The following is a 21,111-nucleotide window of genomic DNA, read 5'->3' on the forward strand; positions in this document are numbered from 1 at the left end:
TTGTCCTTCAGGGCTGGAAATCTAGCAACCCTCCCTGGTCTGGCTCTGTAACGGCCGCCAATCTCACACCCACGTGGTTGAATCTTACCTGCTGGCTGTGGCCTGGCGAGGGGCTCAGTCAACTGCTTCAAGAAGCAGCAGTTCCTCAAACTAAAGAGGGATGGAGAGTAAATACCAACCTGGTCAATGTGGCCCAGGGCCCAGGGGATAGGTTTTAGGGATTTTTCGGTAAGCGCACTAAGCGCACTGTCAGAGATGGACAGAGGCCCCAGTGCAGGGCGAAGCCGTCAGTTTGGGCCTGGTTTTCAGGCTTCGTCGGCTGCAGCCTGTTTCCCGGGCCTCTTTGTCCCGCTCTGCTCAGGCCTCAGTGAGGGCCTGAGGAATGGCCACAGCCCCAGTCCTTCGTTTGTGGGGCCTTTCTGCCAGAATTTGCAAAGTATTCACAGAATCACAGAATCCTTTGGTCCATCGAGTCTGCACCGACACGTGAGAAACACCTGACCTACATACCTAACCCCATTTACCAGCACTTGGCCCATAGCCTTGAATGTTATGACATGCCAAGTGCTCATCCAGATACTTTTTAAAGGATGTGAGGCAACCCGCCTCCACCATCCTCCCAGGCAGTGCATTCCAGACAGTCACCACCCTCTGGGTAAAAAAGTTTTTCCCCTCATCCCCCCCTAAACCTCCTGCCCCTCACCATGAACTTGTGCCCCCTCGTGACTGACCCTTCAACTAAGGGGAACAGCTGCTCCCTATCCACCCTGTCCATGCCCCTCATAATCTTGTACACTGTCTTTATCTGTCTCTCTCTGTCTCTCTCTCTCTTGCTCTCTGACTTACTTTCTCGCTCTGTCTCCCTCTGACGCTCTCTCATTCTCTCTCCCTGACCTTCTCTCTCTCTTTCTCTCTCCAGCAAACAGCCAGCCCGTGTAACCTGATCTCACCCTGACTCCTTGCCCTTCATTCCCAGTGGTGCGTGTTCTCTCTCTCTCTCTCTCTCTCTCTAGTATTGTCTTCCTCTGCCTGTGAGGAACTGCTGGGCAGTCCCTCTCTGTCCTCCAGACCGTGCGCAGCCTGCGAGAGGGAGGAGAGCGGGAGCAATCCGGGGAGGATTGGCGGTGAGAGCGCAGGTGATGGGTCTCCCGGAGCTGGAGGAGAGGAAGCCCTCCGACATAACGGTCTTTGCCGGCGGCTGCACCTTACACGGGATCAATCACATCTTCCTGCCGGGCGGAATCACCCTGCGGAGGCTGCTCTGGGCTGTCTCCTTCCTCCTGTCTCTCACCCTGTTCCTGTATCAGGTGGCTGATCGGGTGGATTATTATATCCAGTATCATCATGTTACCACCCTGGACGAGATGGACAGCTCCAGCATGACTTTCCCAGCGGTCACCTTGTGCAATCAGAACAGCTTCCGTAAATCCCGTATCACCAGGAACGACGTGTACTGGCTCGGGGGGCTGCTGGGGGTCAAAGAACGCGACTTTCCCAGCTTCCTGGAGGCCATCGGGCAGAGCTCGGACCTGTCCGGCTTCAGCCCCACCAAGACCTACGACATGACGGAGGTTTTCGGCAGAGCGGGACACGACATCACCGAGATGCTGCTGGAATGTCGGTACCGGAGCAGCGAGTGTGAGGCCAGGGATTTCACCCTCGTGAGTTAGACGCACAATCCTTCCGCCCTCGGAGATGCCACTCGGTGTTTGAAGATTCTTTACAGAGCCCTTGGCCAGACCCCATGTGGAGTCACCCACGTGGGTTCAGTCCAGAGCCTCAGGAGGGAGAGAGTGACCTTAGACAGGGCGCAGCGCAGACTGACCAGAACGATCCAGGGAGGTGGGGTTAACTAAAAAGACAAGGTTTCTATTCCCTCACGTCTCAATGGTGAAGGGATGATCGAACTGAGGTGTTGAGGGGAACTGAGGGATTGAGGGAATACATAAAGAGACACAGTTTCCCCTGGAGAGGAGCACGGGGAACAACAACTTTCATTTGTATAGCACCGTTAATGCAACAAACGGTCTGAAGCCGTTTCATAGGAGTGATTAGAAAGAAAGGTTTGACACTGAGCACATAAGGGGGCATTAGGGTGGATGATCCAAAGTTTCGAGGAGCATCTCGAAAGGGAGGGGAAGGAATTCCAGAGGTTAGGGACCGGGCAGCTGAAGGCAAAGCCACCAATGGTGCGACAATTAGAATCAAAAGGCCAGGATTAGGGGAGCTCAGGTATCTCGGAGGGTTGTGGGACTGGAGGAGATTACAGAGAAAGGGAGAGGCGAGGACATACAGGGATTTCAGAAGGAGGGTGCGGATTTTTAAAATGAGCCATTGGCCTGACTGAGAGCCAATGTAGGTCAGTGAGGACGGGGGTGAGAGGGCAATGAAACTGGGTGCGAGTTAAGTCCGGGGCAGCAGAGTCCTGGATCAGCTCAAGTTTATGGAGGGTCTCAACTGAGGGAGCGCTGCACTGTCGGAGGGTCAGTGCTGAGGGAGTGCTGCACTGTCGGAGGGTCAGTACTGAGGGAGTGCTGCACTGTCGGAGGGTCAGTACTGAGGGAGTGCTGCACGGTCGGAGGGTCAGTGCTGAGGGAGCGCTGCACTGTCAGAGGGTCAGTACTGAGGGAGTGCTGCACTGTCAGAGGGTCAGTGCTGAGGGAGTGCTGCATTGTCGGAGGGTCAGTACTGAGGGAGTGCTGCACTGTCAGAGGGTCAGTACTGAGGGAGTGCTGCACTGTCAGAGGGTCAGTGCTGAGGGAGTGCTGCATTGTCGGAGGGTCAGTACTGAGGGAGTGCTGCACTGTCGGAGGGTCAGCACTGAGGGAGTGCTGCACTGTCAGAGGGTCAGATCTCAGGGAGCGTTGCACTGTCAGGTGTCAGTACTTGGGAGTGCTGCACTGTCGGAGCGTCAGTACTGAGGGAGTGCTGCACTGTCAGAGGGTCAGTACTGAGGGAGTGCTGCACTGTCGGAGGGTCAGTACTGAGGGATTGCTGCACTGTCGAAGGGTCAGTACTGAGTGAGTGCCGCACTGTCGGAGGGTCAGTACTGAGGGAGTGCTACACTGTTGGAGGGTCAGTACTGAGGGAGTGCCGCACTGTCGGAGGGTCAGTACTGAGGGAGTGCTGCACTGTCGGAGGGGCGGTACTGAGGGAGTGCTGCACTGTTGGATGGGCGGTACTGAAGGAGTGCTGCACTACTGGAGTTCTTTTGTGGATGTAACTGGTAGGGTAGACAAAGGGGAACCAATTGATGTAGTATACTTGGATTTCCAAAAGGCAATTGATAAGGTGCCACACACTAGATAAGGGTTGGTGGAGCTGGTGTTAATATGTTAGTTATGGATAGAGGATTGATTAAGGGGCAGGTAGCAGAAAGTTGGGATAAATTGGGGCATTTTCAAGTTGTCAGCCTTCGACAGGTGGATCAGTGTGGGGACCTCAGCTTTTACAATCTACAGTAATGACTGAGGCGAAGAGAGAGAGCAATCTAAATAAATGTGCTGATGATACCAGTGGGTGGGAAGGTAAACTGTGAGGAGGACACAGAGAGGCTGCTAAGAGATATAGGCAGGTTACGTGTGTGTGTAACACGATGGCAGATGGAGTCTAACATGGGGAAGTGAGAAGTTTTTCACTTTTGTCATAAGAATAGAAAAGCAGATTGTTTGTAAAAGGTGTGAAACTTCTAAGTGTTGATATTCAGAGAGACTTGTACAAGGAACACAGAAAGTTAGCGTGCAGGTGCAGCCAGCAATTAGGAAGATAAGTGGCATGTTGGCCTTTATTGCGATGGGATTGGAGTACAGGAATAAAGAAGTCTTGCTACAGTTGTACAGGGTTTTGGTGAGACTATGCCTGGAATACTGTGTGCAGTTTTGGTCTTCATGTTTAAGGAAGGATATACTTGCATTGGAGGCAGTACAGAGAAGGTTCACTAGATTGGGCCCTGGGATGAGGGGGATGTCCTATGATGAGAGGCTGAGTAAATTGGGACAATATTCTCTGGAGTTTAGACAAATGAGAGGCGACCTCATTGAAACATCCAAGATTCTGAAGGGGCTCGACAGGGTAGATACTGAGTTTCTGCTGGTCGGAGAATCTAAAACACGGGGGCACAATCTCAGGATAAGGTGCTGATCGTATAGGACTGAGATGAGGAGAAATTACTTCACTCAGAGGGTTGTGAATCTCTGGAATTCTCTACCCAAAGGGCTGTGGAAGCTCAGTCATTGGATGTATTCAGGACAGAGGTTGATAGATTTTTTGACACAAAGATAATTAATGGATATGGGGATAGTACAGGAAGGTGGAGTTTAAGACAAAGATCAGACATGGTCTTACTGAGTGTTGGAGCAGGCTCAAGAGGCCAAATGGCCTACTCCTGCTCCTAATTCTTATGACCTTATGCCCTGTCAAAGGGGCAGAATTCAGGGAGTGGTCCTGTCAGAGGTACGACATTAAACAGAAATGCTGTTTGTTTCAGCAGGTGAAAAGAAAAGGTGTTGTGACCACCATTCTGAAGAACAGAGTGGAGAGTTCTCCCCAATCTCTTACAACACACAGAGATGACCTACCCATTGTCACATTGCTGACTGTGGGAGCTTGCTGTGCACAGGTTGGCTGCTGCATTTCCTCCATTACAACAAAAGTATTTCATTGGCTGTAAAGCATTTTGGAAAGGTTGTGAAAGGCTCTATAGAAATGCAATCTTTTTTTTATTTGTTTCTGTGCTCAGGAGGAACAGGTAACTTTGACCCTACTCCCCCACTGGGAGTGTTCCTCCCCTCGTGTCTGGGTCTGTTGTAGACTCATCGATAGAGATTGATCACTGTGGTTGGTCAATAACTCCATTATTGTATCACCTGACTGTCAGGACGATAGAGGGTGAACTAGATCGACCTTGGTTTACTTCATCCAGTCATTCCTGTGTTCCTATTGGTTAATGAAGCAAAGGGAAGTGGTCACTCACTGGTAAGAGTGTAAATGAAGGGTCTGTATTGTATCTGCGGAGACAGTGAGTCCCTGATCAACCCCAATCTGTCTCGTCCAACACTGACCTACATTCTTCTCTGTTCCTGAGGCATTTAATATGGATGTCATTCGATCGATTATTTTCAGCCCAGGGTCTGTAATGTTGCTGACATTACAGTATGCAGTACCGCTGACATTACAATACTGTAATACTGCTGACATTACAATACCCAGTAAAGTCAACCTGTAAATGTTTGATGAATCTTGGATTTGTGATTGGGAAGTTTCTGTCAGGCGAGGTTCTTTCCCCTGGATTTTACCAAGTATTTTGTTTGCTATTTGATCAATTCATTTCCACAAACTTCTTCTTTCTTCGATTTTGACCCAGCGACAGTGAAGGAACGGCGATATATTTCCAAGTCAGGGTGGTGAGTGACTCGGAGGGGAACTTCCAGGTGGTGGTGTTCCCATGTGTCTGCTGCCCTCGTCCTTCTAGACGGTAGTGGTCTTGGGTTTGGAAGGTGCTGTCTAAGGAGGCTTGGTGAATGCAGAAGGGCAGCGTAGTGCCACTAATTGGATAGCTCTTTCAGAGAACCAGCACAGGTGTGATGGGCTGAATGTCCTCCTCCTGTGCTGAGTCACTCTGTGTTTCTAAATTGCTGAGTTGGTCAATTGAATCAAAAGTTGAACACTAGGTTACAAACCCAGATTTTAACACTGAATTACAAACCCTGCTCAGCAGGCTGGGCTTAAAACAGCTCAGGATTCATTGGCATTTAATTAAGATTGGGAGTGATAGCTCATTGTAATAGTCCCTAGTACACAGTGCAGCACACAGGCAAACTGGCCAAGAAAATCAACAGACTGGAATAATGACCAGGAGCCTGGATGCAGTAAAAGTGAGAGTGATGGAAAGCTAGATTCAATTGCACTTTATCATTTTTTCTTCAGATTCTTCAAATTTATTTTCAAATTGGAGAAGAGTAACGAACTAACTACTTCTCCTGAATGGTCTGCGTGGGTCTCAGTGACAGCTGTTCACAGAGTCACAGAATCACACAGTGTAGAAGAGGCCCTTCGGCCCATCGAGTCTGCACCGACACGTGAGAAATACCTGACCTACCTACCTAATCCCATTTACCAGCACTTGGCCCATAGCCTTGAATGTTATGATGTGCCAAGTGCTCATCCAGGTACTTTTTAAAGGATGTGAGGCAACCCGCCTCCACCACCCTCCCAGGCAGTGAATTCCAGACCGTCACCACCCTCTGGGTAAAAAAGTTTTTCCTCACATCCCCCCTAAACCTCCTGCCCCCCACCTTGAACTTATGTCCCCTCGTGACTGACCCTTCAACTAAGGGGAACAGCTGCTCCCTATCCACCCTGTCCATGCCCCTCATAATCTTGTGCACCTCGAGCAGTTCACCCCTCAGTCTTCTCTGCTCCAACAAAAACAACCCAAGTCTATCCAACCTCTCTTCATAACTTAAATGTTTCATCCCAGGCAACATCCTGGTGAATCTCCTCTGCACCCCCTCCAGTGCAATCACATCCTTCCTATAATGTGGCGACCAGAACTGCACACAGTACTCCAGCTGTGGAGTACTCACCAAGGTTCTATACAACTCCAACATGACCTCCCTACTTTTGTAATCTATGCCTCGATTGATAAAGTCCCATATGCCTTTTTCACCACCCCACTAACATGCCCCTCTGCCTTCAGAGATCTATGGACAAACACGCCAAGGTCCCTTTGTTCCTCAGAACTTCCTAGTGTCATGCCGTTCATTGAATACTTCCTTGTCAAATTACTCCTTCCAAAGTGTATCACCTCACACTTTTCAGGGTTAAATTCCATCTGCCACTTATCTGCCCATTTGACCATCCCGTCTATATCTTCCTGTAGCCCAAGACACTCAACCTCACTGTTAACCACCCGGCTAATCTTTGTGTCATCCGCAAACTTACTAATCCTAACCCCCACATAGTCATCTCTGTCGTTTACATATGTTGCTGGATATTTCGGGAATTCTGGAATGCTGCACTTTGTCTCTGTCACTGGGACATTTGATCTTCCCTTAATTTTCTGTTTTCTTTGTCGAATCTGAATGTATCTGATCTGCTTTGTTTGCTTGAATTATTGAGCACACTCCTCCCCCTCCTCCACCTTCCTGGATATCTCCAGGACACAAGAATTAGGAGCAGGAGCAGGCCACTCGGCCCATCTATACAAGCATAACTGATCTGATTGTGGTCTCAGCTCCACTTTCCTGTCTGTCCCCAATAACCCCCATATTCACTCTTCACTCCTTGTCTGTCACAAATCTGTCGGACTCAGCCCAGAATAAATTCGACCTCACTGCGAGTTTTAACGTTTAATTTGAGCCGGTCTGAGGAGCTGCGGGGCAGTTGTGTGATGTATCAGCACATTGCTAACACAGGATGAATTTCCCCCCCTGTAACCTTCAAAATTGATAAGCAGACTCAGTGCAGCAGTCGATATCTGAGGCCTGAGAAAAAGCATCAGTGACAATACTGCAGGAGGAAGCACTGTGCCGCTGAGGGAGTGCCGCACTGTCAGAGGGTCAGTACTGAGGGAGTGCTGCACTGTCAGAGGGTCAGTACTGAGGGAGTGCTGCACTGTCAGAGGGTCAGTACTGAGGGAGTGCCGCACTGTCAGAGGGTCAGTACTGAGGGAGTGCTGCGCTGTCAGAGGGTCAGTACTGAGGGAGTGCTGCACTGTCAGAGGGTCAGTACTGAGGGAGTGCCGCACTGTCAGAGGGTCAGTACTGAGGGAGTGCCGCACTGTCAGAGGGTCAGTACTGAGGGAGTGCTGCACTGTCAGAGGGTCAGTACTGAGGGAGTGCTGCACTGTCAGAGGGTCAGTACTGAGGGAGTGCCGCACTGTCAGAGGGTCAGTACTGAGGGAGTGCTGCACTGTCAGAGGGTCAGTACTGAGGGAGTGCTGCACTGTCAGAGGGTCAGTACTGAGGGAGTGCTGCACTGTCAGAGGGTCAGTACTGAGGGAGTGCTGCACTGTCAGAGGGTCAGTACTGAGGGAGTGCAGCACTGTCAGAGGGTCAGTACTGAGGGAATGCAGCACTGTCAGAGGGTCAGTACTGAGGGAGCGCTGCACTGTCGGAGGGTCAGTGCTGAGGGAGTGCTGCACTGTCGGAGGGTCAGTACTGAGGGAGTGCTGCACTGTCAGAGGGTCAGTACTGAGAGAGTGCTGCACTGTCGGAGTGTCAGTGCTGAGGGAGTGCTGCACTGTCAGAGGGTCAGTACTGAGGGAGTGCTTCACTGTCAGAGGGTCAGTACTGAGGGAGTGCTGCACTGTCTCGGAGGGTCAGTACTGAGGGAGTGCTGCACTGTCAGAGGGTCAGTACTGAGGGAGTGCTGCACTGTCAGAGGGTCAGTACTGAGGGAGTGCTGCACTATCAGAGGGTCAGTACTGAGGGAGTGCTGCACTGTCAGAGGGTCAGTACTGAGGGAGTACTGCACTGTCAGAGGGTCAGTACTGAGGGAGTGCAGCACTGTCAGAGGGTCAGTACTGAGGAAGCGCTGCACTGTCGGAGGGTCAGTACTGCGGGACCGCCGCACTGTCAGAGGGTCAGTACTGAGGAAGCGCTGCACTGTCAGAGGGTCAGTATTAAGGGAGTGCTGCACTGTCAGAGGGTCAGTACTGAGGAAGCGCTGCACTGGCAGAGGGTCAGTACTGAGGGAGTGCTGCACTGTCGGAGGGTCAGTGCTGAGGGAGCACTGCACTGTCGGAGGGTCAGTGCTGAGGGAGTACTAGGTTTGATTCCAACCAGCGGAGATCTTTCCTCCTGATTCCCATTGATTTCCATTTTACTGGGGCTCCTTGATGTCACACTTGGTCAAATGCTGTCTTGATATCAAGGAGACTTTGATCTCATCTCTCACTGCCCGTAACAAACAGAGAAACGTCATTTCAGGATGGAAATGAAGTCTGAGCTCATTTCAGACTGACACTATGATGTTGAATTAAGGGATATGGGGAGCAGGCGGGAAAGTGGAGTTGAAGCCCAAGATCAGCCATAGTCATATTGAATGGGGGAGCAGGCTCGATGGGCCGAGTGGTTCTACTCCTGCTTCTATTTTGTGTGTTCTTGTGATGTGGAACTCGATAAATAAGGGGTCGCTCTTTGAAGACAGAGATGAGGAGAGTTGTTTTCTCTCAGAGGGTCGTGAGTCTTTGGAACTCTCTTCCTCAAAAGGTAGTGGAAGCAGAGTCTTTGAATATTTTTAAGCTCGATAGATTCTGGATTAACAAGAGGGTGAAAGGTTATCAGGGGTGGGCACGAACACGGGGTTAAGGTTACAATCAGATCAGCCATGATTTTATTGAATGGCGGAACAGGCTTGAGGGGCCGAGTGGCCTCCTCCTGCTCCTATTCATATGTTTGTATGTTGATGTGCAGGGAGTGGTTGAGGTGAATAGCATTTAGGGAAAACTAGATAAATACATGAGGGAGAAAGGAACAGAGGGATATATTGATGGGGTGAGATAGAGTGGGAGGAGGTTCATGTAGAGCATCAACACCAGCGTGGAGCAGAGGGGCCGAATGGCCTGTTTCTGTTGTAAAAGAACACTTTGCAATATCTAAAAATAAACCCCATCTATCTGAGTTTTGTTCCTCTTGCTGTTTCCCCAGTGTTGACCTGTTTCACTGTTAGACTATGTCGAATTTCCCAGGGATCATTTTTAGCTTTCCCCCTGGTTCCTTGCCTTCAAAACCTGGTGAAAATCTCACTTCCAATCCTGAATTTCTCACATCTAAATGTGAAATTTACATCACTAACGTACCTGTGCCAGGCGAAACCGGGATATCCTGTCTAATCCCACTTTCATCATCCCACTATCCTGTCTTTAATCCCACTATGATCATCCCACTCTCCAGTCTAATCCCACTATCATCATCCCACTCTCCAGTGTAATCCCACCAACATTATCCCACTCTCCAGTGTACTCCCACTATCATCATCCCACTTTCCAGTCTAATCCCACTATCACAATCCCACTCTCCAGTCCAATCCCGATATCATAATCCCACTCTCCAGTCTAATCCCAATATCATCATCCCACTCTCCAGTGTAATCCCACCAACATTATCCCACTCTCCAGTGTAATCCCACTATTATGATCCGACTATCCAGTCTAATCCCGCTTTCATCATCCCATTCTCCAGTCTAATCCCACTATCATAATCCCACTCTCCAGTGTACTCCCACTATCTTTGTCCCACTCTCCGGCTCTTGCTCTGTAGCCCTGAACATTACTATTTCTGTCCAAATTTTACCTCACACCCTAAAATGAAATTCTCCATCGCACACGCCCCTTGTGGAATTCTCAGGACTTCCCAACACAAAACACCCCAGCTCTTCATCAATTACTAAATTACGTTTCTTTCTCTCTTTAGGGAAATAAAAATTTCACACTCATTCAGTATTTTAATCATTATTAATGGTTAACAACATGTTCTCTTCATTACTAACAGAAAACTTGGGTGAATACCCTTTGCAGTGAAATTTCCACTATTTAAATTGATATCCCTAATCCAAGTACTTTCCAGAAAAAGGTGAAAAACATCCCCCAGAGAAGGAGGAGCGGTGCCTGAGATCTCAGTACTTCAGCTTTCAGACAGCTTCTGTCTGTGATAATACTGCAGACTGCCTCAGGAAGTTTAACTCCAAGGCTGACATGCCTGAAGCATTTGCAACAATCTTCAGCCAGAAATGCCGAGTGGATGATCCATCTCGGCCTCCTCCAGATGTCCCCAGCATCACAGATGCCAGTCTTCAGCCAATTCCATTCACTCCACATGATATCAAGAAACGGTTGAAGCCACTGGACACTGCGAAGGCTATGGGCCCTGACAATATTCTGGCAATAGTACTGAAGACTTATGCTCCAGAACTTGCCGCACCCCTAGCCAAGCTGTTCCTGTACAGCTACAACACTGGCATCTACCCGGCTATGTGGAAAATTGCCCAGGTATGTCATGTACACAAAAAGCAGGACAAATCCAACCCGGCCAATTACAGCCCCATCAGTCTACTCTCGATCATCAGTAAAGTGATGGAAGGGGCCATCAACAGTGCTATCAAGTGGCACTAGCTCAGGAATAATCTGCTCACTGATGCACAGTTTGGGTTCCGCCAGGGCCACTCAGCTCCTGACCTCATTACAGCCTTGGTTCAAACATGGACAAAAGAGCTGAACTCCCGAGGTGAGGTGAGAGTGACTGCCCTTGACATTAAGGCAGCATTTGACCGAGTGTGGCATCAAGGAGCCCTAGCAAAACTGGGGATCAACAATGGGAATCAGGGGGAAAACTCTCCGCTGGTTGGAGTCGTATCTAGCACAAAGGAAGATGGTTGTGGTTGTTGGAGGTCAGTCATCTCATCTCCAGGACATCACTGCAGGAATTCCTCAGGATAGTGTCCTCGGCCCAACCATCTTCAGCTGCTTCATCAATGACCTTCCTTCCGTCATAAGGTCAGAAGTGGGGATGTTCGCTGATGATTGCACAATGTTCAGCACCATTCGCGACTCCTCAGATACTGAAGCAGTCCATGTCCAAATGCAGCAAGACCTGGACAATATCCAGGCTTGGGCTGACAAGTGACAAGTAACATTCGCGCCACACAAGTGCCAGGCAATGACCATCTCCAACATGAGAGAATATAACCATCGTCCCTTGATGTTCAATGGCATTACCAACACTGAATCCCCCACCATCAACATCCTGGGGGTTACCATTGACCAGAAACTAAATTGGACTAGCCATATAAATACTGTGGCTACAAGAGCAGGTCAGAGGCTAGGAATCCTGTGATGAGTAACTCACCTCCTGACTCCCCAATTCCTGTCCAACATCTACAAGGCACAAGTCAGGAGTGTGATGGAATACTCCCCATTTGCCTGGATGAGCGCAGCTCCTACAACACTCAAGAAGCTGGACACCATCCAGGACAAAGCAGCCCACTTGATTGGCACCCCATCCACAAACATTCACTCTCTCCACCACCGACGCACAGTAGCAGCAGTGTGTACCATCTACAAGATGCACTGCAGAAACTCACCAAGCGTCCTTAGACAGCACCTTCCAAACCCACGACCACTACCATCTAGAAGGACAAGGGCAGCAGATAGATGGGAACACCACCACCTGGAAGTTCCCCTCCAAGTCACTCACCATCCTGACTTGGAAATATATCTTCGTTCCTTCACTGTCGCTGCATCAAAATCCTGGAACTCCCTCCCTAACAACACTGCGGGTGTACCTACACCACATGGACTGCAGCGGTTCAAGAAGGCAGCTCACCACCACTTTCTCAAGGGCAATTAGGGATGGGCAATAAAAGCATTGGCCTAGCCAGTGATGCCCACGTCCCGTGAAAGAATACAAAAAAGGTTGGATCAGTTTGGGTGTCCCAATAAGCCAGTATTAACTTGAGGATCTCGTTCGCATCCTATCAGGAGACATTGGAGGCTCAAGCCTCTGGAGTGTGACTTGAATACTGAGATTCTGACCGAGAGACGAGAGTGTTGCCCCTGTTGTCTATTTTATATCTCCGATATTTGCAGAGATTACACTTTCTATGTCTGTAACATGTTTTATTCACAGTGCTTTAAAATGTCTGCTCCATGCCTCTAGCTCTAGCTTCCGACACTTTCTACAGCCATGTTAACTTTTCTCTGAGTTCATATCCAAATTGAATCAATCAAGCACAGAGAGCATAGATCAGTCAACACACATAATCAAACACAGAATAATTGAACTATGGAGTCCCCCACAGAGCCATAACTGACACTTCAATAATGATAAAACTGAACAAAGATCTGGAATGCGCTGCCTGAAAGGACAGTAGAAGCAGATTCAATCGTAACTTTCAAAGGGGGAATTGGATTAAAACTTGAAGGGAAAGAATTTTCCGGGCTACGGGGAAAGAGCAAGGGGGGTGAGGCTAATTGAATAGACCTTTCAAAGAATGAAAAAAGACTTGCATTTATTTAGCGCCTTTCACGATCACAGGACGTCCCACTACATTTTTCAGCCAATGAGGTATGTTTGAAGTATTGTCACTGTTGCCAATGAAGCACAGCAGCCAACTTATGCACAGCAAGCTCCCACAAACAACAATGTGATCATGACCAGGTGATCTGTTTTTATGATGACGATGATGATAGAGGGATAAATATTGGCCAGGACACCCGGGTAAAACGCCCCTATTCATCTTCAAAATGGTGACCACGGGATCTTTTACATCCACCTGAGAGTGACAATGAGGTCTCAGTTTAACTTAGAATCTAAAAGCCAGCACCTCTGGCAGTGCAGCACCCCCTCAGTACGCGAGTGTCAGTCTTTAGTCCTGGAGAGAAACTTAAACCCGGAGCCTTGTGGCTAAGAGGTGAGGGTGCCACCAACTGAGACATGAGTGACACTGGTCAAGAGCTAGTACCGGCATGATGGGCTGAATGTCCTCCTTCTGTGATGTAACAGTCTGTGATTCTATGATTCTGTGACGCTTGAGGTCAGAGTGTGTAAGATTGACAAACACACACTTAAATGCACAAACCAGCATATTCACAAACTGTAAACACGTGTGATCTCCACAAGAACTCAGACAGATACACACCAACAATGTGCATTTATATAGCACCTTTACTGTAGTAAAACACCTCTAGGTGCTTCACTGGAGTTTTTATCAGGCAATGTCTGGCATTGAGCCACAGAAGGAGATATTGGGTCAAGTAACCAAAAGCTTGGTCACGGAGGAGGATGTAGGTTTTAAGGAGTATCTTAAAGGAGGAAAGTGAGGTAGAGAGGCAGAGAGGATTAGGGAGGGAATTCCAGAGATTAGGAACCAGGCAGCTGAAGGCATGGCCGCCGATGCTGGAGCGATTATAATCGGGGATGCACAACAGGCCAGGATAGAGGAGCACAGAAAACTCGGAGGGTTGTAGGGATGGAGGAGATTACGGAGATAGGTGGTGGGGGAATGGGCCGGGACAGCAGGGGGAGGGGGTGTGCCATGGAGGGATTTGAGCTCATGTCTTGAACCATTAGTCCAGGCCTCGGGATTACTAGTCCAGTGTCAGTTATCACAATGATGCCAACCCTAGTTACAGGACTGGGAGCCAGTGAGGGTCAGTAAGCACAGGGGTGACGGGTGGACGGGACTTGCTGTGAATTAAGACAGGGGTAGCAGAGTTTTGGATGATGTTGGATGAAGAAAGCAGGCCGGAGTGTGTTAGAATAGCCAAGGGTCTGAATAAAGGTGTCAGCGGCGGTCAGCTGACGTCTGGGAGATAAAAATAGACAATCTTAGTGGAGGTGAGGGTATGAGGTCAGAGTCTCACCTCGGGGTCAAATATGACGCCAAGGTTGTGAACAGACAAGGCTTAACCTCACTGTTGCTGGAGAGAGGGATGGAGTTGGTAGCTAAAGAACAGAATTTGGAGCAGGAACTGAAAACAACTTCAGTCTTTCCGGTATTTAACTGGAGGAAATTCCTGCTCATCCAGCCCTGGATGTTGGATAAGCAGTGAGATAATTTAGCAACATGGAGGAGTCTGGAGAGGTGGTGGTGAAGTGGAGCTGGGTGTCGTCATGTGGATATTAATGCCGGGTGATGTTGCCGAGAGGCAGGGAGTCGCTGAGAAATAGTAGGGTCCGAGGGTGGGTCCTTGGGGGACACCAGAGGTAACGGGGTGGGAGCAGGAGGAGAAGCCATCGCTGGTGATTCTCTGGCTACCGTTAGATAGATAAGAATGGAACCGGGGGGGCAGAATGTTGCCCTTGTTGGGCGGGCTCGGTGGGGGAGGGTGGGGGAGGGGGGGTCAGGAAGCCCACCCACAGTCGGGGCCGGTTGGCGATTTGACGCTGGGTGGCCCAGTGTGGAAGGCAGTGCTGCTGTGCTCAGCGCTGCCTGTGCTGGGGCGGGGGAGGGGGGGGTGGGAGAGGAGGAGAGTGAGCGGGACAGAGCGGGGAACTCTGCCCCATGCAGACGGGTGTGTGATCGAGAGACTCCCTGTGGGAGAGGAGGAGAGTGAGCGGGACAGAGCGGGGAACTCTGCCCCAGGCAGACGGGTGTGTGATCGAGAGACTCCCTGTGGGAGAGGAGGAGAGTGAGCGGGACAGACGGGGAACTCTGCGCCAGGCAGACGGGTGTGTGATCGAGAGACTCCCTGTGGGAGAGGAGGAGAGTGAGCGGGACAGACGGGGAACTCTGCCCCATGCAGACGGGTGTGTGATCGAGAGACTCCCTGTGGGAGAGGAGGAGAGTGAGCGGGACAGAGCGGGGAACTCTGCCCCATGCAGACGGGTGTGTGATCGAGAGACTCCCTGTGGGAGAGGAGGAGAGTGAGCGGGACAGAGCGGGGAACTCTGCCCCATGCAGACGGGTGTGTGATCGAGAGACTCCCTGTGGGAGAGGAGGAGAGTGAGCGGGACAGACGGGGAACTCTGCGCCAGGCAGACGGGTGTGTGATCGAGAGACTCCCTGTGGGAGAGGAGGAGAGTGAGCGGGACAGAGCGGGGAACTCTGCCCCAGGCAGACGGGTGTGTGATCGAGAGACTCTCTGTGGGAGAGGAGGAGAGCGAGCGGGACAGAGCGGGGAACTCTGCCCCAGGCAGATGGGTGTGTGCGCTCGAGAGACTCCCTGTGGGAGAGGGTTTGGGGGGGAGGACGGTGTGGTCAACGGGTCAAAGGGCTGCAGACAGGTCGAGAAGGTTAAGGAGGGAGAGTTTACCTCAGGATGTGATTTGTCATTTTGGGAAGAGCCATTCTGGCTCTGTGCCAGGAAGCCTGATTCAAACATGGAGCTCTGGGAATAACGGACAGGGATGCGGGAGGTGACTACATGTTCAAGGAGTCTAGAGAGGGAAGGGAGGGTGGAGATGGGAGGGTCGTTTGCAAGGACAGAGGGTTCACGGGTTTGGTTTTTTGAGGAGAGGGATGATGATGGGGTGGATTTAAAGGAGAGAGGGAATGGGTTAACGTGGGGGGGGTCAGGAGGGGAAGTTTAGTGAGAAGAGGGCTGAGAGAACAGGAGCTGGGTCACGTGGACAGGATGAGCTCAGAGAGGTCATGAGGGGACATAGGAGAGAAACTGGAGAAAGGTGTAAATTCAGGGTGGTAGCAGGCAGGACCATTTGCCCCTGGGGGTGGGGTGGGGATGGTGGTGGAGGAAGAGATGGACATGGCAGAGAGGCTGAAGATAGAATCATAGAAATTTACAGCACAGAAGGAGGCCATTCAGCCCATTCTATCTGCGCAGGCCGACATGCAGCCAGCCATTCAGCCTAATCCCACTTTCAAGCTCTTGATCTGTAGCCTTTGGGTTACGGAACTTCAAGTACATATCCAAGTGTTGTTTAAATGCGCTGATGGTTTCTGTCTCTACCACCCTTTTGAGCAGTGAGTTCCAGACCCCACCACCCTCTGGATGAAAAAAATTTTCCCCTCAAATCTCCCCCTACACTTACCCTAAATCTACATTTCCCATCTTATAAACCCCTCAACCGAAGGCTTTAGGGCCTTCCCATTGCTTCATTTCGACCCCTCATATTATTATACACTTCAATTAAATCTCCCCTCAGCCTCTTCTGTTCCAAAGAAAACAACTCCAGTCGAGTCAATCTTTCTTCATCTCTAAAATTCTCCAGTCCAGGCAACGTCCGTGTAAATCTCCTCCGTACCCTCTTTAGTGTGGTCACCAGGACCAAAATCCTGGAACTCCCTCCCTAACAGCACAGTGGGTGTACCTACACCACTCGGACTGCAGCGGTTCAAGAAGGCAGCTCACCACCACCTTCTTAAGGGCAACTAGGGATGGGCAATAAATGCTGGGCCCAGCCAGCGAAGCCAAGTGTACAAAGAATCTTTCCTATAGTAGGGTGGTGACCAGAACTGTACACAATACTTGAGTTGTGGCCTAACTAGTGTTTTATATAGTTCCAGCACAACCTCCCTGCTCTTATAGTCTGTACCTCAGCTAATAAAGGAGAGTACACCAACGCAGCTTATGTTTTCTTAACCATCTGAACCATCTGTCCTGCTACCTCCAGGGATCTGTCGACATGAACTCGTTCCTCTACATTTCTCAGTATCCGATTTATTGTTTATTCATTTGCCTTGTTTATCCTCCGCAAATCCTCACACCCCAGCTGGTCTTAAAGACAGACACAATTGCTCACACACACTGACATACACATGTACGCACGCACACACATCGACATACAGACACAGACATATACATGTACACACACACACTGACATACAGGCACAAGCACACAAAAACAGACATAACACATGTACACACACAAACTGACATACAGACACAAGCACACACAAACAGACATATACATGTACACATACACATGCACACAAACATCGACATACAGATGTAGACAGATAGACACACACACAGACACACACACACAGACATACATACACACACACACACACACACTGACAGACAGAAGCACAATTCCTGATGCAGGTTCCAGGATGTTGAATCGATAATCTCTCAGAGATAACTTGACCTTTCCTTGACTTTTCCTCTCGAATTCCCAATCCTGGTCAATAGTCTGACTCCCATTTCCATTTCAAATCTCCAGAGTCTTGGCCCCTTCTCTGATATCGAAAGTTGAGAATCTCCGATCCTATGATTGTGACAGAGCTGATGGTGTGATTGATCTGAAAATTTAACATTGAGGATGGAGAGAGTGGGGCTGTTAAAGGGGCAGAATTCTCTTCAAAAAATCTCCAGCAATTATTATTTTTCAGCATATCCCGAACAGCAGCAGAGTGAAAATACCACTGGCGATTCTCTGTGCCTGGTTAACATCACCTTCTACCCATTGCTACTGAACCCTGATTTGCTGTTGGTTCAGGGTTAAAGTCTTGGTGAGGTGAAGGGTTGAGGGTTAAAGTCCTGATGGGGTGAAGGGTTAAGGGTTAAAGTTGCTGAGATGAAGGTTGTGGTGAAAGAACAACCAGATCATGACTCAGGGAATAGCACATAGAACACAGGAAGATCCCAGGCCTGCGCTGATCCCAACCCCGGGTTGGGTAACGAGTCCCACACACAGAGCACAGGAAGATCCCAGAACTTCATCCCTGGGCTGCGCTGATCCCACCCCAAGTTGGGTACCGAGTCCCACACACAGAGCACAGGAAGATCCCAGAACTTCATCCGTGGGCTGCGCTGATCCCAACCCCGGGTTGGGTAACAAGTCCCACACACAGAGCACAGGAAGATCCCAGAACTTCATCCCTGGGCTGCGCTGATCCCACCCCAAGTTGGGTACCGAGTCCCACACACAGAGCACAGGAAGATCCCAGAACTTCATCCCTGGTCCGCGCTGATCCCACCTCGGGTGCTGATTCCCACACACAGAGCAGACTCAGGTGTGGGACGTGGGGTGAGGGCTGAATGTGGGGGGCTGAGTGCACAGGTGGGAGGGGAATGTGGGGGGTGGGGTCGCCCAGGAGTCTCAGCATTCTTCATTCCGAGGAGAGACCACATTTCTCTGAAATAGCCGATAAAGTATTTTTGAATTGTAGTACTGCTCCTATTTCATATGGTCTTATGTAATCACTGTTGTAACGTAAGAAAGACAGCAACCAATTTACACACAGCAAGATCCCACAAACAGCAGTATTATAATGACAAGGTCATCTGTTTTAGTGGCGTTGATTGAGGGATAAGCACTGTCCAGGACATCGGGAAGAATTTGTCCGCCTGTAAGGGCAGGCTGGGCCTTGGGTTTAACATGTGCGGACATTCAAACCCAGTCCAGCTTGCCCTAAATCAGCCAATCAGGAGCTGGCACTGTACCAGCAGAGACCAGCAGGTGGCGACACAGACGCATTGACCAATCAGTTTAGTTGCTGAGGTTTTTCGGCACTACACAGCCATGCGCACAAACTAACAACAAATTATATAAGATCATATTCATAAGGAATAGGAGGAGGAGTAGCCACATGACCCCCTTGAGCCTGCTCCGCCGCTCAATAGGATCATGGCTGATCTGAGTGTGGCCTTAACTCCACTTTCCTGCCTGTCCCCCATAACCCTTGACCCCTGTGTAGATCAAAGGTCTGCCTAACTCAGCCTTGAATACATTCAGTGACCCAGCCTCCACTGCTCTCTGGGGAAGAGAATTCCACAGACTAATGATCCTCTGAGAGAAGAAATTCCTCCTCATCTCAATCTCAAATGGGAGACCGCTTATTTTTAAACTGTGCCCCCTAGTTCTAGTCTCTCCCACAAGGGTGCTCAGTGTGTGGGGCTCAGTGCCCACTCCATCAAGTCCCTTCCGATTTTATGTTTCAATAAGATCACCTCTCATTCTTCTAAACTCCAATGAGTAGAGGCACAACCTGTTCAACCTTCCCTCACAAGACAACCCCATAATCACAGGGATCAGCCTAGTTTCTTTATTCATTCATGAGCTGAGGGTGTCGCTGGCTAGGCCAGCATTTCTTTAATTGCCTAGTGAACCTTCTCTGATCTGCTTCCATTGCAAGTTTATCTCTTTAAGTAAGGAGACCAAAACTCAGTTCTGCCGAAGGGTCGTGAAGACTCGAAACGTTAACTGATTTCTTCTCCACCGATGCTGCCAGACCTGCTGAGTTTTTCCAGGTAATTCTGTTTTTGACCAAAACTATACGTTGTACTCCAAGTGTGATCTCACCAATGCCCTGTACAGTTGTAGCAAGACTTATCTACTTGTATAATCCCCTTGCAATAAAGGCCAACATCCCATTTGCCTTCCTAATCACTTGCTGTACCTGTATGCTGACTTTTTGTGATTCATGTACCAGGACACCCAGGTCCCTCTGTACTGTAACATTCTGCAGTCTCTCTCCATTTAAATAATATTCTGTTCTTCTATTCTTCCTGCCAAAGTGGACACCCTCATATCTTCCAACATTATACTCGATTGACCAAATTCCTGCCCACTCACTTAACCTACCCATATCCCTTTGCTGACTCTGTATCTTCCTCACTACATGCTTTCCTACCTATCTTTGTATCTTTAACAAATTTTAATTTTTTAGTCATCCTTTGCCGGTTTCTAAAATGTTCCCAACCTCCTGGCCTTCCACTAATCTTCACAGCGTCGTCCACCAGTCCTTTCAATTTGACCCCATCTCGAACTTCCTTCTTTAGCCAGGGATGGTGCATTCCCCCACCCACCCCCCTCCCAGTACAGACCCGGGGATTGAAACTGGGCCCTTCCGGAGGCAATGCAACAGTTAACTCAGTAAATGGGGCAAACTTTGGGTGTAATCTTATATCCAACATTATATACAGCTGCTGTCAGAGTAAAGATTCGATTAAAAGATTCATTTGCTCACTGGACTGTGACCAGATTTAATCCCCAACAGCAGATTAAGCAAAGTGATTCCTTGCTGTGTTTATTATCCATTCAACGTAATCCGATATATTAAAAAGTGAGGGAATTTGAGCTTCCATCTTGAAAACAAATAACAGGCCAAATCTTGCTGGAAAATGAATGGTGTGTGAATGACATACACCATTATTAATGTGTGCAACGAAAGCAAGTTCCAAGCTAAAGAGATCCAGAGTGAGAGGGTGGTGAGTCTTTGGAACTCTCTTCCTCAAAAGGCGGTGGAAGCAGAGTCTCTGGCAGAGCTAGATAGATTCTTGATTAACAAGGGGGTGAAAGGTTATCGGGGGTAGGCAGGAATGTGGGGTTGAGGTTACAATCAGATCAGCCATGATCTTATTGAATGGGGGAGCAGGCTCGAGGGGCCGAGTGGCCTCCTCCTGCTCCTAATTCATATATTCATATGCTTAATTTATGTCGCTTGCCGTTTGCCTCATATAAACGTCATCTTGCCCTTAGCTTTCCTGTTATTTTTGAGGGTTTGCTGCATTTGCATATTAATTACCCATTAAGTTCAGCTCAGAAAGTTAGGGCTGGTGATTAACAGCGGAAATACACTTTTAACCCTTGATAATTGTGAATGCAATGTTAGTTAATTTCCCCTACCCGGAAGGGGAACAATTTAAACTGCTTCAGTCTCATTCGCGCAGGTGGTAGGTTGTTGGTAGAAATTTTTTTAATTGTC

General features: G+C 49.3%; 1 protein-coding gene across 1 annotated transcript in view; it reads left to right on the forward strand.

Annotated features, from left to right (window-relative positions):
- Window positions 1-1,139: 1,139 nt before the first annotated feature.
- LOC144672994 (acid-sensing ion channel 1C-like) overlaps window positions 1,140-21,111 on the forward strand; it is a 51,929-nt gene continuing 31,957 nt past the window's right edge. The window contains exon 1 of the mRNA XM_078534996.1: window positions 1,140-1,661. Within this exon, the coding sequence (XP_078391122.1) occupies window positions 1,140-1,661 (522 nt within the window). The remainder of the gene's footprint in view (window positions 1,662-21,111) is intronic.

The sequence above is a fragment of the Cetorhinus maximus genome, unplaced genomic scaffold (genome assembly GCF_964194155.1).
Source record: "Cetorhinus maximus unplaced genomic scaffold, sCetMax3.hap1.1 HAP1_SCAFFOLD_190, whole genome shotgun sequence".
NCBI classification, from domain to species: domain Eukaryota; kingdom Metazoa; phylum Chordata; class Chondrichthyes; order Lamniformes; family Cetorhinidae; genus Cetorhinus; species Cetorhinus maximus.